We start from the raw sequence: 19,829 nt of genomic DNA, 5'->3' as shown, positions 1-19,829 counted from the left end.
CACTGATTCCAAGTACCAAATTGTATCAACATCGGGCAGGTCGTTTCAGAGAAGCACTTGTATGAACACCGTGATGATTGAAGTGTCTCAATAAAGTCAATGTTTTTGTGACGCTGTGTGGGAATTTATTTCCCAGCGTTATTTTCAAATTCAACAGCTGTTCCATAAAAGCTTCCGAGAACTTCCCGTTATTCGTCACTTTAGGAGAACAATTAAGTTTTCAGCGGAGAGAGTTTAGCACGTAATGCGCATGTCCTCAACCAATTCGATGTTCATGTAATTGCAAATGCGATTTAAAGTATGGAATATTTTATTGAAACCCTGTACGGTTTAAATGGAAATATTTTCCTAGACCCGAAAAATTAGACAGATTTTAGAAGTGATTCCGCTCTGTAAATTGTTGGTGAAAGTCTGAGAAGAGCATCGTCGCCTATTCCCCAACTAGTTGCCAGTGGCTTGTTGTTGCTCTGATGAAACAAAACATATTGAGTGACTATGCGTTGGTTCGAGGAGACCACATTTGAGTTCAGTTCCACTTGAAACGCTGTACGGTAAAGTTGGATACGTTGTCGCGGACATTGCGCCGGAAACTCGTCAGACGTTGTTGTCTCTCCCAATATCCAGTCAGTCAACAAACCACTTTACATCATATCAAATGGAACGAATGTTTGGATCGTGTATCGTATATCAGGACCGAGTCCATGTGTGTGTAGGTCGCATTGGCCATAGATAAATAACACTTACTATAAGAAGAACGAGCCGTCGATGCTCTGTCGCTCCTCGGTCGGGAAATACGGAAAGTTCTACTGTGCCCAAAGGTAGCACGTGTTGCACTTGGCGACAAGTAGGTTGTATGTCGTTCATTAACCAAAGACCTTCAAGCCACTAATTACCAAATGTATGTACCTGTGATAACAAGAAAGCAACACGCGAATCGTATATTAGTGTTAGGTGGACCGTCGGTCATATTCATTGGAAGTAGTAGTGGATATACTGTTCAAATTGCGCCATAAATATCACGTTAAAGATGGTGATTGTCCATCACCCCATTGGTAAGTTCACTGATGCGATAGATGGTTGCACGTCGTATGTCCTATACTAAGGACTCAAACTCGACAGGATATCCTGACCTATATATGTTTGCATACCATTAGAAACATTTTGTTTTAAGGATAAAATTCAACTCAGTTACGTCTCAGACAAAGCTATATTGTGAGCGCGGAAGAGTCCTGAATGAGCTCAGTATTCGCTAAACCGTAGTCCATTTCTCGGGACATTTCTACGCTCGGTAAATATTCAAAAACGAAGACAGCGGGTGACATGGTTCCGATACAATATTCCTAGTTTGTGCGGCGTGTTGACTCTTTCAATGGTTTTAATTCTGTTATCTAAGTTCTGTGGACACTTTTCATAGATACCAAGTAATGCATCCCTCAGTGGCTTTCCACAATGCACTGTGGCTTAACCAGTGAGGGAAGTTGTGACGAAAATATTTCTACAACACTGACCGATCGAACAATGCAACCAAATAAGTTCCAGGGTCGTTCTATGTTTTGGCACAGGCCCGATGTTGATGATTTCAAAAACATTTGTCAATATTTCCGTTAAAAATTTGGCACCATGGGCTCGGAAAATTTCTATTGGATAACAATGGTTTGTATTTGAGCTGTTTCATTCATCAACAACACATCGCTTTCACTAAATATGAAAATGTAACGACTGCGTGCATCAACCGTTGCTACATATAAGAGTTCTTTGACTTAACCGAAGTTAACAAAGTTAATAGTTTCGCTTTAATTATACGCCGATACGACGTGTTCTGAGGTTTCATATTTCATTTATTCATCCCATCCTATGTCATGGTCCTCCATTCAACGACATTTAAATGGAAGGATTCTAGCTGTTTTTCAGCTCAGAGAGTAAGGGAGATGAATTGAAACTGTGGAAAGTGGATAAAGGAGTACCCAAATAGCCGCGTAAAGCTTAAACAAGTTTGGAGCACAGTGCAATTTGAACCAAGTCGCTGTCATAGGGTCAAAACCTCAATTGCTGTTAAACCCTGCATGGGCTGTACCAACATGTGGATCAATATAGTGGGATGAACGAGGAAAATCTTACATTTATTAGCAATGTCGGCTGCATGAATTTCGCCAGGCGTGATAACAAATTCATTTCAAAGAGCTATGACTTTGTATTTTCGCAATACTAAACGAGTAGTTTTATAAATTTAAGGATATTTTTATAAAACTCTTACATTTAAATTACTATTTCGAACAGTTGCAAACGATGTGACAAACTTTATTAGTTCTCGCACTATGGAGGAGGTCATAAAAAGTGTGATTTGGAATCGAAATTTGCACATCATTCCAATTCGACAAACGATGCCCTGCACCACATGAACGAAAGGCCAAAGTCGGTCAGCGGCCACGTAGAACCCTACACCACTCATCATACATACACACATATCAAGCAGACCTTGATTAAAATTGAATCGGCTATAAGATATACCTGTTGGATAAAGCTGCATGGATCCTTTTTACCAAATCATTACATGTAGAGGTGAAGCTTAAAGCTACACCAAACATGACAGATTTCATTCTGGTTGCAACATGATCGCGTGGTACGTAATTCGTCTTTATTTTGTTATAAATAAACGCCGATATCGACAACATATCAGGAGTGCCTTTGAGGACTTAAGTGTGGTTTATAGCTATATCCTTATTTGAATAGTCGCATTCCCTGGCCTCTGGCCGGACCCACGATACATTAACGACCTATGTCGTTCTAACGGGAATGCTAAACAGTATCCCAACATTTAAATTTCTGTGTATATTTGCTACACCTCTGGTTTCTGACTATATAGCCTACGAAATCAGCATCATTGAGAAGGTCAGAAGTGCACTTTTCATATATACTTGACGATCAATGGAATTTTTCGTATTTCTCACACAAAAGTATCGGACCATTTCACCCCCAAATATTATACGATGATAATAAAAATGTGTAGTTTCTGTCCTGTGTTAACCCACGATTCACGATTATCTCCAAAAAATAGGCTTCTATTATGACCTCAACTCCAAATCCATTCTAAATTTCATGAGGATCGGGTGATAAATTCGATCTGTAGCGTGATTACAAAACCCCCGGCTTGTGCTGTGCAGGTGGCAAGGTGAAATTGCCTGTTTTGGCACATCCCCCTGAGCCATTGTATTCGTTTCACCTCGGCAACACAATCCAAGAAAATATTTTCGTGTCGAATACTCCAAAGTATAGCCAAGTAAAAAAGCTGTAAGTTAGAATACCCTCCACCATTTAGAACGAATTTGGCCATTTTCAAAAACAATAAAATCCGTCAAAACTTCAGTTAAAATCTTAAAAATACCGAATGAGCTATTATATTAGGGTTTATACGACGACATGAACCTGCGTAAGTAACATTTGTCATAAGCCATTACAATATTCGAAACAAAAAAAAAAATCGGTTATAATGTCGATAAAATCAAAACACCGAATATCGGGAGGTACCGTTATATGGGGGCTATAGGAAGACGTGGTCCTACACAGACAATTTTCTGTCGTAGGCTTTAGTATCCATTACGAACTTCAAATATCAAATTCTGGTGAAAAATGTCCCTACAATCATTAAAATACCGAATATCGGGAGGTACCGTTATGTGGGGGCTCTACGAAGAAGTGGACCTGCACAGACAATTTTCTGTCTTAGGCTGTACTATCCATAATGAACTTCAAATACCATTTTGAAAATTCGCTAAAATCATCAGACTATCGAATATCGGGAGGTACAGTTATATGGGGGATATACCAAAACGTGGACCTACATGGCCCATTTTCAATACCAAAGTCCTGCAGATATAACATACATTTGAGTTTAGAATTTTATGCCGAACCAGAATATATATACTTTGTGGGGTCTAAAATGTATTTTTCGAGATGTTACAAACGGAATGACAAACCCAATGTACCTCCATACTATGGTGGAGGGTATAAAAATCACACGCGAACAGATTAGTCTTGGTATGGCCAGACTTCATTCGACACAACACAACAAGAAATACATACGGTACTAACCGTATTGGCCACCTGAACATCCTGTAATCCATATCAGCAGCATGTACGTATGGGTACTAAAATTGTGGTTTGAATGGATTTGTCTTGACCACGACTCTACATATGACTATAGCTGCTGGAATATAAATTGTCGAACCGTTAATTCGGCGTTGATGCTACCACCAAATATACTGCTGGAAGATTATCGAAGGGCTTTTGTTTTCAAACCAAACTACCAAAAAGTTCAAAATAAACTAAAAGTATATGGCAAGACAATTTTAATACCTCCACCATTTGGAGGAACTTGAAAAGTTTCAAAAAATTCCGTTTAAATGAAGACCTTTATATGGGGCTTTACGAAGACGTGGGTCAGCATAAGTAATTTTTGTAGTAGGCTGTAGTACCCATCAAAATCTTCATATACGAAATTTAAAACAACTCCGGCGAATAATGGCCCATGGCCCATGGCCCATTTACGAATTTAACCTGCTACTGGCAAAATACACATGAGTATTCTCATTTCTCAATTCGTTCCAAAAAAACCTGATTACAACAGCCAGACGGACATCGCTAAATCGTCTTGGAATTATGGGAAGTTTCCGGACTGTTTGGAGTTCCACAGGTAGTAGCGTTGCAACGAAGCCTGACCGGAGGCTAAATTCTGGTACCGCGGGTGCCAGGTGAACCTAGATCCGCAGATCTAGCCTAGCAGTTGGTGTTGGCCCCCTTGTAGGAGCATCACGGTGGCTGTGGTTTAATCCCAAATCGCGGGGAGAGTGTGTTGCTCGAATGTGAAGTTGCATTATCAACCGGGTGACTGACCCATAGAAAGGAGGCAACTGAGTCGAAATACGTGCGCGCAAATTGGTACTTACTTTTGTGGGGGCGTTGGTAGAAGCATTGTATTCTCCCGGTGCTAAGACCACAGTGAGATGGACTGCAAGGTAGGTGCTCACATAAAACCACACACAGGTAATGGGAATTTATGTGACGGAAATTAGAGCGGCTAAAGTTTGAAATCGGATGGAACTAATATATGGAGCTATATCTTCAATTGAATCGATTTCCACAAACATTGACGGATGCGACCTTTCGTAAGTGAAGTGAATATATACTTCGTGAAGGCTTAATATATAAAAACGGAGTCGGACGGACATATATAAAGAACACTTTTAAGGGGATTTTTCTCAATAACACAACCGTGAGAGGTGATATCTCGTTTCCTTTGCTGGATTTTTTGTCTCAGCCAATCCGTACAAACTATTAACATTTTCGATAAACGAGCGAACTTATTTCTACACAAGTGAACTTCCCCAATTACAACGTTTACTGGAAACTAATTACTGGACAAAACGTGTCATATTGGCTTCCAATTAAATTAAATCTTAAAACTACCTTTTCAATCGAATTTATTTTGCATCTGTTTTCAGAAATCCACGTTGTTATTGTGCCACTCTAAAAAGGCAATGAAATCGCGCAAGCTCCCTAAAGGCTTCGTGCTCTGTGGCTTAAACTGCTTGACATTCGTTTACTTTCCGTTGGTGTTGCCGATTGTGACTTGTTCGAGCAGCGATTTGGATTACCGGCTACAACGAGTTAAAAACGTTCTGAAGGAGGTTCCTCTGATTGACGGGTAGGTTCTCCATAATATTACATATACATATACCTAACTCGGACTTATGAAGAAGACAACAAATGAATTGGATAGGTAAAAAGTTGAATTTTATAAAATGGCACTCATGCTGACTTGCCGTTGTATACTGCGAGGGTTACAGCGCGCATTTGCAGTAAAATATATTTTGAAGAATTTTTCTGGTGGACTGAGGCCTATCCGTTGATGCTATGATATTTCTAAAACTACTTTTCATTTAGCGACAAATAGGTAGGTAACTTCAAGTCAATCAAAATAAATGTCAGTATAAAACTTAAACAAGGCTACAGTCGAGCGGGGCCAACTGCGTAATACCCTACAACACTATAATTTACAGTAACGTTTTCTAGACATCTAAAACATTTAGGACTGGAATAAACGAATGCGTCAAGATATTGAGATCTATAATAGGATCATTCTAACTATCAGGTTTGGTTCTTAAGAGGCTAAAAATAATGTAATAAGTTCCTGTTTAAGGCCATTGTTGTCATTATTTCATTCCTCCGTGCAAACGTGACCAGAGTCACAAGGCAATGCTGAATTCCGTGACAATTTCCACGGATTAACGCCCTCTGTCGAGCTAATGGGGATTCGAAACATCGTTTGAACCATTAAAATAAAGCGTATATTTTGTTATACCTTCGATTTTGCTACGAAATCAGCAACGATGTAAACGTCGGATGTGCCAGTGATTTTGTCGTTGACTTTTAGTATTAAAAATATTCACGGTTGAATGATAGTGTTTAAATTTTTCAAAATATTCCATTACATTATCCGAAGACCATCCAAAACGGTAGGATTCTGCCGTAACTAAACTCTAAACCCATGCAAATCGGTCTATGATTCTAACCAATAGAGCGACTGCAAAATCTCAAAAAAACTGTTTAAGTTCTTTTCAAGTTCTTCATCAACTTAATATTTAACAATTATCTCCCCCAAGAATAGGCTTCTATTCTATCTCAAACTCAAGTTGTTAGACCATGATTGCGACCTGTGGCGTGATAAGAAATTAATATGGATGGAACGCTCGGCGACATAGGAAGATTTATATATATAACATCGTGGGTCCGTAGGACCAATATTTCGAGGCCCAATCTTTATGGACCAACCTATCCCAAAACATAGTGTTGTAGGGTAAAAAATATATGCAAACCGGGACAAAATGTAGGAAATTATAAATTCTAAATGTGGAATATTGATCGTATAAGTTCTTCTTTTCTTCTTCAATTTGTTAAACAAAAACATGCATTAGCATAACCTGATAAGTTGACAATTGATTTTAAAAATAAAGGTTTATATTGCCATCAATATCGATACGAAAATATTATCATATAAACCGGTGTCATTGCACTGAAAGAAAAATGCTTCGTTGTTTCAATGAACCGGTTTCGTTGATTTAATTGATTTGATTTGATTGATGCAATGAAAAGCTACATTAATATAATAAATGTTTTGTTCATGCTATGAAAACTTACGTTTCTTTTAAATTCAATGATTCTTGGTTTCATTGAATATAGAAACGGATTTCATTAATGTTACAAAACTAATAATTTTTTACAAAATTCAGTAAAAAATGTGAATATAGAAATGATACATAATGATACAAATACGCAACCAAAGTATTTACAATTAAAGGGAAAATTGTGATAATGTTATATTTAAATTTGTGCTCCATTTAATGAAGCAGTTTCATGAAATGGATGAAACATTACGTTATGGGTCGTTTTTAGGCCAAACCATTGATACATGGAAAGGCGACCTGCATTTTGTTCATACAAATGTGTGGTGTAGGTATTAAGAAGTAAGAAACAGCAAAGTTCGGTCGAACCGAGCTTTTAATACCCTCTACCATTTTGAAGGATTTTGAAAAAATTGTAAAAAATCCGTCGAAAAATACCGCTTAAACGAAAACCGTTATATTGGGGCTACGAAGACGTGGACCTGCATACGACATATTTAAGAAGTTTCTTTACATTCACGAAAGGTTTTCATTTTGTTAATGAATGTTTTTTACTGCATTAATGAATGTTTTTCATTGTTTAATGAAGAAATGTCATTGCCTTATGAGTGTATTCACTGAATCAGTGAAGAATTTTCATTATATCAATGAACAATTTCGTTAATTTTACATTGATGGAACTCAATGAACTTTCTTCATTTATTCAATGAACCCCTACGTTGTTCAAAATCAATAACAAATTTCATTGACGGAACGTATTTTGGTACATCAGATTTTCTTAATCCTCTCGAAAGTCGCGCCAACGTACGAATATTTCAAAAAAAAAAATATGTTGGAGAAAACTTACGTAGCATAACTGCTTTCTAATCCGGAGCGGCGGGAGCGGAACTGATTTGAACTTCCACTTTTCCCTTTAATATTATTTGCAGCTCGGTTACAATTTTCCATACAAAAATATAAATAAAATATTCCAACATTTAGCAAATATTGTACTTTATTACGAATTTAATGCTTGCTTTGAAAATTAGAATTGAAAATTTCATGTGACATTTTCATATATTAGTCCACGTTTATAAAACATGTATTTTCAGTAAAACACAGAGGTTGCAGATTTTAATTTTCAATAAAACACATACCAAATTAAGAAATGAAAAAAGTAGATTATTCCTCGTCGTTTGACATTTAAATGTAAATTCGGGAATATGGCCACCACAAGTATTTTGCACAGAGATCATTCTGGAGGTCCAATTTTCGACAACCATTCCATTTCCATCACGGTAACGCGTTGTCCTTCTTCATTTTTATTGAAATACGGACCGATGGCTCCACCAGCCCATAGACCACAGCAAACAGCATGGCACATCGATTGCGAGGTAGGGCAGAATGTTAAATTTAAAAAACACAACCCTAAAGCTAGAGTCATGTAACTTCAAAATTTGCCAACAACAATGCTTTTTTTTAATTTACGAAAGCGAATGGAACGCTTAGATTTTCACAACATCGAGTTCGTAATACAATTGCAATTCTTTTTCATCCAAAAACGAAACATTTATTCTCCCCAAATGCTAAACATGCATTGATTTTTTAAAAGAATTGATTGTTTTTAATATTTTATTCATTACTCAAAACATACATACACAAGAACTGTGTACATATTTGGACATTGCAAACTACCGAACGAAAAAATCCTATTCAAACTCATTTTTACGCGAAATTTTCGATAAAGTCGATGGACAAAGCCTGGCCTCACGACAGCAATATTTTCTCTGTACTCACTCTTCTCATTCTTTTCGGCGCCCTAGCATCCAAAGAGTGAAGTAGGTGCCCCAATTTCGGTATTTACGTTCTTTGTGGTGATCTCAGACGGACAAAGTGCTATGTAAACAGTTTAATTGAACCTGTTTTTGAAAATCGAGTACCACGATTTGGAAATGATTGAGAATTTGCCAACCAATACTGAGTAGAGACGTCACTTTCAACTGCCAGACCACAGTGTGATTGTTAATAAAAAAAGCCTCATAAAAAGTAAATAAACCCTTTATAAAGTAGTATTTACGATTTTCCCTATTTTATATGTCTCGGCTTCAGGCACCAGTTTTATATTTAAAAAACAAAAACACAATTCAAACAACTCAGTTGAATACACCTAAGTCTGTTTTTACACGGTAGATTGGTTCCAGAAGAAGCCGTGTAAAAAAACACCGTGTAAAAAAGACATTGATCTTATACAAAAATGGGTGAATTTGTTCCTAATCTCTAAAACCTATTAAAAATTAGTGAAAAACAAGAATTTTTATTTTTTTCTTTACCAAACACGTCTTATTGCATTAACAGTTCACAAAATATTAACACGTTTTCAATTGCTCTGACCAGTAAATTTTATTGTATGCACATAGTGCTATTCACATTTGCTTTGACCAGTAAAAAATTGTTTGTACGCGCTAAAGGGAAATTCACTTAAATCTTTAGCTAGTGTTCGCAAACTATCGATACTATCGATGGTTTCAGACTTTTTTTCTTTCATAAATACTTTTTTTGTATATGAACATACTTCGCAAAAATTAAATTTGACAAAAAAAAATTAAGTACATAAAATTTCAAATCGTGCTAAAAGGAATAAAATCGTGTAAATAAATTAAAAATATTCAATTTTCAAACCGTGTTATATCAAAACCGTGTAAAAACAGACTTAGGTGTATTTCATTGTCTTTTATTTCACTTAAAATGCACCCTTCGACATATCCTACACGCCATCTTGACTTGAATCAAAATTATGATTTTTGTTGAATAGAAATAGTTATTACATGCTATAATACCATTTACAATAGCCGGAAGTTTTCAAACAATTTTAATACTGGTCACATTCCGACTGATATTCAACTTGCCAATGATGCTACATAATTCCTTTATCCAGTAACCAAGCTGTGCAAATTGTGTTCTTCACTCTCTCGGGGTTGACTGCGAGGAGTCAGGGTTATTTGAAAATCCATGGCTCTGCAGTCAGATTCGGTTGCTTAATTTAAAATGTGATGGCTGCAGCCACCAAAATTGATCAGAGAGCCAAACAATTTCGGGAATGTCGAACAACGCCCTGATAGCCTGCATCTTATAACAGTTCAAGTCATTAGGATATTGTTCGTCACTGATTTGATGTAAACGTTATTCCACTTGGCTACTAAAACATCTTAGAAATACTCCAAACGTTTAATCAATGAGGTGACATATCCAACTGTTATATTGATTTCGTTTGTGCGACCAAAACTTGCCACATCGAAATGACTGTTTTAGATGCTAGGTCCGTCCGGTCATCTGTTTGTCTGTCTCGAAGGAAGTATCCGATTGGTCCAAATTTGGCACATAGTAATATTATTTTCGAGCTTAGATCGAGTTCGGAGATGGGCAGGAAAAACCGACTGATGCAATTTAACTTGTTTTTTATTTGTTTGGCATTATTTTCCATTACACGAACATTGTTTAGAAGCTATTCTATTCAGTTGTAACCAGAATGCTTACTGCAATCCGCGCAGGTAGCCATCCACACTTACAAATTTTTCCATGGAATGGTACAACCGATTGCACTGGTATTTGCAGTTCAAAACAGAACTAGTTGAAAGATTGAATTCTGATGCTTTTATTTGTAAGTGTTTCTATACCTTGTGGTGGTGGTTAATAAAAGTTTGACCTAGCAGAATTTAACGCCTTTTTACTTGTTTTGTTTTATTTTTTTTATTTAAAATAGAGTGAAGGGTATTTTAAAAGATCTGTTGAAAAGAATTTCGAACATCTATATCGTAGTAGGAAGCAGGAGGTCGACCTTGGTATTGTATACGGCTAGTGATAGACAACTTTTTCAAAGTGGCATTGGCGTAGAGACGCTTTTTTGTTTTTGGCTGAGAACATCGGCTAATGTTATTCAAATATCTTCGGAACAGACACAACGATTTGCCATGGAACATACGCAAGTTCTTGAAGAACCAACTCAAGGATTTTCATTTTGCCGGCGACCTCAGGCAGGTGCAGCCATGGTCGAACAGTGCTTGGAGCCATACCGATCTGAGGCGACTGAAGGAGGGCATGGTGTCTGCTCAGGTGAATATAATTGACGGCATAATTATTGTTGTGGTTTTACTGTTAGATCTTTTGAACGAACAACAGTTTTGGTCAGCATACGCCCCCTGCTCATCCCAACATCTGGATGCTGTACAGTTGACTTTGGAACAAATAGACCTAATCAGGCGCCTGGTCAACCTATATCCACACCAAATGTCGTTGGTAACGACAGCGTCAGGTAAGTGTCTTGTCGCTCCTGAATATCTCACTGCGGTTGTTGTTCTATCGCAGTGGTCGTGACATAACAAAAGCTCACAACGCGTTCATTTTACCCTCAAGTTGAATTGATCATCAAACAAAGCGTAAGTTAGCTTCTGTCGAACTTGCATTCTAAAACATACTCTCGAATAGGAAGATTGGACCAGTGACCAACCTAAATGCCAGAATCCAAGTTCTTCAGTTTAGAATTATTTGTATAAGTTGTGAATATCTCCAATAACAGCCACTACATCTCGTTCTGGCATCATAGGTATCGAGAAAACGCACAAAAGCGGCAAGATCGCCAGCCTGATTGGCGTGGAAGGTGGCCATGCTATTGGAACAAGTTTAAGCGTACTGCGAATGTTTTATCAGCTCGGGGCTCGGTATTTGACGTTGACGCACACCTGCAACACACCCTGGTACGTCATCATCCGCTTTCGTTTTGGCCATGGCAGATACATTTTTAAGTGTTTAATTGCAGGGCGGATTGTTGCAAAGTTGACGAGCCTGGGAAGTATCCCCACATTGGGGGTCTCTCGAAGTTTGGGAAGGTAAGAATACATCTGACTTCTTTGACTGATTCGCGTCTACCGATGTCTGCAGGAGACCGTCGATTGACCTGATTGTTATTGTTTTGTTTTTTTTTTTTTTTGTTTTTATTTGTTCCTTTTGAGGAGCAGCTGGTCGTCCAAGAGATGAATCGACTGGGTATGATTGTTGACTTGTCCCACGTGTCGGTGCCAACGATGCTGGACGCCTTAGGTTCTTCAAAGGCCCCCGTTATTTTCTCGCACTCCTCCGCACATGCCATCTGCAACAGTTCGCGCAACGTTCCCGACCACGTGCTGCAGAGAATCGTAAGTTGTCCCTACTCCGCCGCCGCCAAAATTGGGAGATATATAACCTAATGTTAATTTCATTTCCCCAATACTCTTGCACAAACTCGGCATTTGAATAATACCAAGGCTATAAACGGCGGCCTAGTGATGGTGGCCTTCTATCCGCACTTTGTGAGTTGTTCCGGACAAGCCACGCTGCACGATGTTGTCGGTATGTAAATCATTTCAGCGCACATTCTGTGTTGGCAGATGTAATTGAATTTATGAAGGGGCAGGCACGCCGAACGAAAACGAAATAAATGTAATTGCCGAGCATCGCATGCCGACGTTGGAGGCCAGTTACATTCCTTCGACGACACTGTGACAAAAGATGAAGTGACTGGCTGGCTCCATGTCGACAGGATGCTGGCCTTTGGTGTGCTGCTCCCTTCTCTGCAATAAATAATAAAGGATTTGTTCGCTTGCTTTTCGTTTTACATCAGCTCACATAAATCACATACGCGAAGTGGCGGGCATTGATCATGTGGGCATTGGAGCCGGCTATGACGGCGTAAATCTGTAAGTATCTGTCCGAGTGTAATTCTTGCTTAGAAACCACTGTTTGGTGACGTGTGTGTGTGTGAAAACGAGTCTTAATGTTTTTCCCTTGGGGATGTGTTCGGTTATTACAGAGTTCCAAAGGGGTTAGAAGACGTCTCCAAGTATCCACATCTGTTAGCAGCATTGTTGGAGTCGGAAAAGTGGTCTGAAGAGGATATAGCCAAATTAGCTGGGAAAAACTTAATACGGGTCTTTAAGGAAGTCGAAGCGGTAAGTATTCATTCCAGAGGCATCAGAGAAATCTATGCAGCACACACAATGATGTCCAATACCTACACGGAATCGTATTGGCCAGGCATTCATTGATGCATACCTCACTAAATTCCTTTGCAAGAAAAACGCGTTGCGCGTTGGGCACCGAACTTGAAATGACTGTGCTGCAACAATACATGTTACTACGTGCAACCAAAGAGATAAAACTATAAAGATTGGACAAAATGCATATTGCCGTTTAACGTCTCGATCAGGCATTACACAAACGCATTAAAACATTACATAAATACATTATTCTGAAATCGCGAAAAATGGCGGAAACCGCGGAGAAAAGCAGCAGATGTAATAGATATGGTCTCAAAAAACTATTCCAGAGTGGAAACCCTATAAAAGTCAGCGAAGACCCTAGCAACGCCATCTATTGAGTCAAAGCAACAATGAAATGTCCCATTTTAATATATTACATGCTTGCAGTTTACTTCAAGGCGTCACACATTCAATTGGTTGGGTGTCAATTTCGTAGGGGTGCAGAGTAGTTTGTGTGTTGACGATATTTACTTGTTTATTGATCATATATTTATCGGCTTATTCTGGAGGGTTACAATTCCTCAAATAATGAATTTGAGATTTCTCTTTCAACAAATGTCGAGTATGTATCTAGGGTTTTCTTATATTATTTATTATGCCCGACACCACACTGTGGTACATAGCTCATAGCTAAAGCTCAGCCGATTTCATATTTAAGGCCTTCGCATCCGTAATACTCCCTCCATACAATGATATTCGGTAAAAGATATCATATACATCCGAGAAACACTCTCCGCAATTTGTGACGAAATGGGTTCGGATTTAGATATGGCTGCCATATATATCTACGTTCGATTTCAAGTATATTCTTCCATTTGGATGCATTTTTTTGTATTTCCTTACTGGTTTCCTAACGAGCCAATCCAATAGCCGACAGATCATGCAAACTTTTGCATGTTCCGTACAGAAGACTGTAACTGCACGGTTTGAGCAGTTGTGGTGGTCTCTATTGTGTGTATGTACAATGAAGTTTGCGGCAGATATGCATTACCTGTAGCCACTGCCTCATCCCTCAAATTTACCTTTTGTACAACTCCTACACTACGGCATCATACACACATACTTACTTGTGTATTTATATGAGCACTCCGAACGTTTGCGTTGATACGCGCATAATGAACGGAACTTCTTTGGCGGAGTAGATAAAAATATAGAAAGCGCTCTCGAAACGGATTCCAAGTCCCGTAATTAAAAATGCAAATGCAAAAAGCACACAATGTGCAGGCACACACTCGTGCCAGTGCATCGCAGCGAATTAATATCTCTTAGACGACAGTTTTCGAAGCGATTGGGCGACTAGTGGCCTCACCCTCAAACGAGAGATTTGTCATTTGTGTTGTCCCATTCCAGCATATCTTTTGGAAGGTACTGTTGCTAGTGGCCCAAGATCTCACACATAGCGCAATGTATTCATAGTTGTATTTACTTTTCTTTTGATTAGATTTGCTGTAATAGCGGCCAAAAAATGTGTTCTGGGAGAAGTAGTTGGGCCAGTAACCAATTCGTACTCAAAATTATTCGGTACTTACGCAGATTTATTTGAAGACAGGCGCAAGAGACGTTTGTTTTGCAATTTGCAGGCATTAACTTTTACTACTTTTTGCCACACAAAGGGGGGGGGGGGGGTCTATACGATATCGTTGATTGATATAGGCTATCTTCGAACTTCATCGGTCTGCAGATAAAAACCTGTTTTGGGCACAAGTCGTATGGTCCCAAACGTCATTCGGAATATGACTAGAACCGAACAATTTGGTGTCCATTGAAAAATAGCAACAGCTGCACAAAAACAAATATTACTATAGAGTACTATGCTACTCGTTCTCGACATAAATTTTCATTTTTTTTGCATTCGGGGAATGTTATCGCAAAATATCGACGAAAAATGAATGCGGAGGAAAAATGTCAATTCTATATACATTTCTTCCGACATTTTAAAACAGGCGGCGAAGTGGCGCGGCAAAACACTCGCAATTACAAAATTTACAATGTCGTACCGACGCGCGCTTCACACAGATACATACAGTCTTAATTACATTTCATGTACAACCGAATACAAAGGATTACGACAACCTAAGGTTGCTTTTACATGTCGCCTGTTGTGTCTTTTTAGGTCAGAGACGAAATGGAATTGTTAAAAGTGCCACCCCTGGACCAATCTATTCCAGCGGAAGACATAATGGGCAGATCCTACTGTCGCTACCAAGGCCCAAGAACGTGATCGCACATTCAGTCCTATTCTTCTGTCTTTGTTGGTCTCCTGGCCAAGGTCTGTGCCAATGAGGCTCCGCTTATAACGTCATGTTACCTACATAAACTCAACTCTGCCACGAAGTATACTCGCCATGTGACCACCACTTGTATCCTTTTGGGATGATGGCAAAGCCATTTTTTTGATTGTTTGATTCTACACGATATACACGCCCGGCACACCACCACGACTCTAGAGATGAAAACTACCTTGGATAGGTTCTGCCAGTTAGTCATTGGCTGATGGTGTAATTAAACGAATGTAAACGATTTCGATAGAGAGGGCTTTGAACAAGCAATAATATTTGACGTGGACGAACCACCATCCACGTAGCGACAAGTCGAATAAGGAAAATATTATGGGATCGTGTTGATTTATCGCCCAACACACAAGTGGACGTCCAGTTTTGCTGATCGCCTAGCCACGGACCACGGTATCGCTGGAAGACGTAATGCTTAGACGCAATAGTCTGGGTCCCATTATCCTCCTATGAGGTTTTTTTTTTTTTAACACGTTTTAGTGTTACGTGAACACCTACAACACCTTCAGTAGTAAATCAAAAGAAAAGTCATAAATTGTGTCTTCATATCATCCTTCATGCACACGCACGTCTATGCGCATGACAAGGCTCCCATCATGCCCATGAACTAACTCCCGCCAAAAGAAAACAGAACGGAACCACAAAACCACATGTCCGGTTTGTAAATATTAATAAGAATAAGCAGAAAATAAACAACAACAACAAACAAACAAACAAAACAAAAATTAAAACAATGATGTGATGATAAAGTTACAATTAATCAAACTCGAAGATAACTAAACGAAACCCCGTATTATTAAGGCGCGAAACAAACGTTAAGTAATCTATTATTGAACTAAAACTGAACGATGCTTTGGGCCCATTTAGGGTGTCCTCTGTTACATACTATACTTCATACATACTCATATTGCATACATACACACCCATATGAATATACTACTAGTTGCAAATAATATATACTGTTACCACATACGGATATGCGTATCTATCTATGAAAATATTGATATACACCACTGCAAGATAGGTAGCTATTAAGACCATTCTTATTAAGATATTTATAAAAATAAACAAAAACAACCACATTTTAAATCCAATGAGACCCTGAGAGCTGGAGTTTATTTTCAACAAGTGATCGCGTAAGTACTCAAGTCTTTATCCAACAACTTGTTAGATCGTATGAATATCTTCGCCAATGACGAGGGACGACCCCGGTCATTGGTAGGTGCGACGAATAGACTATTTTCCCAAACAAACGCTTAATTTATGAATGTGAACCACCACTGCTTTGGCTTCAGCGCCATCATACCGTTAATCAGTAGCGAGTGGTAATTTAAGAGCCCAAAATTACAGTTAAGAAAGTTGCAAATGTTTATAATCAGCGCAAAGCGTCATTACCAAATAAGAGGTTTATTAAGCGTCGTTGCTGCTTACAAAACAGCATTCCAAACGAAGTAAGCACTTATCAAACTGCCAACGGGAGTCAAAAGATAAATTAATAAAATCAGCCGTTCTATTTCAAGAATTCCAGAGTTGAATTTGAATTGATTTTTGGTTTGTTTTGTCATTTTTTTTTGCTCGAAGGTCTACGAATGCAGGGGTTGTAAGTTTTTTCAGACCTTAACCTACACGAGTGTCATTTTCAAAATTATTAATGGAAAAGAGACACGAAATTCGAGCATTATTACGAATTCCAATCTAGCATATTTGCCATCACCTGCATAATGACATGACAGATTTCTATGTTGTATGAAGCGATTGAAATAATCTTTTTTAATTATATAACAACAAGTCGATTCAAATCGTATGGGAAAAGAGTTGTCGAAAATACGTGCAAAATTACCCTAAAATGTATTTAATACTTCAGTTTGCCCTTGGAGTAATGGATGATGATGATGTTATTTGAGGCGCTGCTTCTTTTCTAAGCAAGTGGATGTGTTGCGTAGAATCACACTTTTTATACCCTCAAACGTATGTGATTTCACTTTCAATGCCTTCACACCATTCGGTTTGCAGATTTTGAGATGCAGTTTCAGTACTACTTTCAATTTAAAAGCCAACATCTATATTATTTACATATAAAAGAAAGTTATGTTAGTTACTACGCTTATAACCTAAGAATGGCTGGCCTGATTTTGACAATTCACACAGAAAAAGATTATATAAAAATAAAGTTAAAAAATACACTAATAAAAATGTGATTAAAAAATATATTTGTGAGATACATTTTTTCTAGGACCATACAAACTGTTAGAGCGAATTGAAAAATTAGTAAGAAAAGGATTCATATCCTGCGAAAATTCTTACGAAACTTTCAAGGTACTTACATCGCAGGTACCGTTATACGAGGGACTATGTGCAATAGCGAAAATTATATCTAAGGCATAGAAGAGTAAAGATGGGGCAAGTCAGAGTCAAAATACTATCACCAGGAGGATGTGATATCATAACAAACATTGAGAATTCTGAAGCAAATGCAATTTCCAATTAATTACCAATGTTTATTTTTTTATACCCTCCACCATACTATGGAGGGTATATTAATTTTGTCATTCCGTTTGTAACTCCTCGAAATATTCATGTCAGACCCAACAAAGTATATATATTCTTGATCAGCGTAAAATTCTAAGACGATTTAGCCATGTCCGTCTGTCTGTCTGTCTGTCCGTCTGTCTGTCTGTTGTAATCACGCTATCTTTCGAACAAATTGAGATAGAAGGCTAAAATTTTGCACACATGTATATTTTCCCAGTAGGCAGGTTAAGTTCGTAAATGGGCCATGTAGGACCAAGTTATCATATAGCCCCCATATAACTTCAGCCCATGCTAGAAAATTGTCTGTGCAGGTCCACGTCTTCGTATAGCCCCCATATAACGGTACCCCCCATATTCGGTATTTTGACAATTTTAGCTACATTATAAACAGATTTTTCTTCAAGTTTCGCAATTAAATATTGTAATAATTTATGACAAAAGTTGTCTATGCAGGCCCACGTCGTCGTATAAGCATTCGGTGTTTTTTTGGAAATTGCCAAATTTGTACCAAATGGTGGAGGGTATTAAAAGTTCGGCCCGGCCGAACTTACAGCTTTTTTACTTGTTAATTTATATAACGGTATAGTTTTCAATCGACAAACTAAATTTCTTTTTTATTTCCATTGATATGTTTTTCAAAAGACGGTAACAACGACAACAGTTTGGTTTGTAAACTTAGGTATTCGAATCATTTTGCTTTGGCGGAATTTTTGTATGCATCTTGTATGAAGTCGACTAAACGTAAATATAACAATGACTGTTCTCTTGTACCCTCCACCATAGTATGGAGGGTATATTAAGTTTGTCATTCATCGAAACATACATTTTAGACGCCACAAAATATATATGTTCTTGATCAGCATAAAATTCTATGTCGATTTAGTGATGCCCGTCCGTCTGTCCGTCTGTTGAAATCACTCTAGCTTCCGAACGAATTGAAGTAGGTTGATAAATGTATATAATGTCTATTTGGGTATTTTGAATATTTTAGCTACATTATTCACCGAATTTTATTCAAGTTTCGCATTCGAATATTGTAATGGCTTATGACAAATGTTGCCTATGCAGGCCCACATCGTCGTATGGACGGCTACATTCGGTATTTTTAAGATTTTAACAGAATTTCAAACGGATTTTATTTTTTCTTGAAAATTGCCAAATTCGTTTCAAATGTTGGAGGGTATTCAAAATCGGCCCGGTCAAACTTACACTTTTTTTACTCGTTTTTAAATAAATATTCCCTACAAAATATTCTGGCATTGTCAAAATAAGCTAATTCGGGTTGTATTTAAAACATGAACCCATATTGTCCATTCTTTGCCAGGGAGTTATGTACGTGGCAAATACTTTAAAAACTTGCCATATGTGCGTTGAAGGATTTAAGACTACCAGATACCTACCATTTCCCACACACAGCAAAAGGGGTGGGGATACCCCATTTCCAATCCCAGACAACTTAACATAACGATTTTAGTCATCTATTTCGATTTGTGCGAATGCTATAGTGACTGCCATATGTAAGTCGTCTTAAAAATGGACGTCCATTCAAACGAATATATTTTCCCAATCCATATTTTCCACCTTTTTTATTAAAGCGTTTTTAGAACAAATTTTAAAGCTGGTGGCAGAAACTGTCATCAACATGGCATAACTCCGAGACTATGCCATTTGGGAGGGCATATTCTATACAATTCTTCGGAAAACAGGTCACAATTTAAATGAGATATTTTTTGGCGGACACCTACTCATTGAAACCTTGGATCGTAGAATCAGTCAAT

General features: G+C 38.0%; 1 protein-coding gene across 3 annotated transcripts; it reads left to right on the top strand.

Annotated features, from left to right (window-relative positions):
* The first annotated feature begins 749 nt into the window (after positions 1-749).
* Positions 750-16,613, top strand: LOC101887871 (dipeptidase 1-like). 3 transcript variants are annotated; one of them, XM_059132320.1, is made up of 11 exons: positions 750-1,052; positions 5,499-5,701; positions 11,111-11,267; positions 11,334-11,466; positions 11,758-11,908; positions 11,971-12,040; positions 12,170-12,346; positions 12,455-12,539; positions 12,811-12,886; positions 13,000-13,138; positions 15,342-16,613. In XM_059132320.1, the coding sequence occupies exons 2-11, from the start codon at positions 5,535-5,537 to the stop codon at positions 15,447-15,449; spliced, it is 1,263 nt and encodes a 420-aa protein (XP_058988303.1). In that variant the 5' UTR covers positions 750-1,052; positions 5,499-5,534; the 3' UTR covers positions 15,450-16,613. The 3 variants fall into 3 exon arrangements, with proteins under 3 accessions (XP_058988303.1, XP_058988304.1, XP_058988302.1); XM_059132321.1 differs by lacking the exon at positions 750-1,052 and adding an exon at positions 3,320-3,427; XM_059132319.1 differs by lacking the exon at positions 750-1,052 and adding an exon at positions 4,766-5,012.
* Positions 16,614-19,829: the final 3,216 nt, after the last annotated feature.

This window comes from Musca domestica, unplaced genomic scaffold (assembly GCF_030504385.1).
Source record: "Musca domestica strain aabys unplaced genomic scaffold, Musca_domestica.polishedcontigs.V.1.1 12, whole genome shotgun sequence".
NCBI lineage: Eukaryota > Metazoa > Arthropoda > Insecta > Diptera > Muscidae > Musca > Musca domestica.
This window is presented reverse-complemented; position numbering and strand designations above follow the sequence as displayed.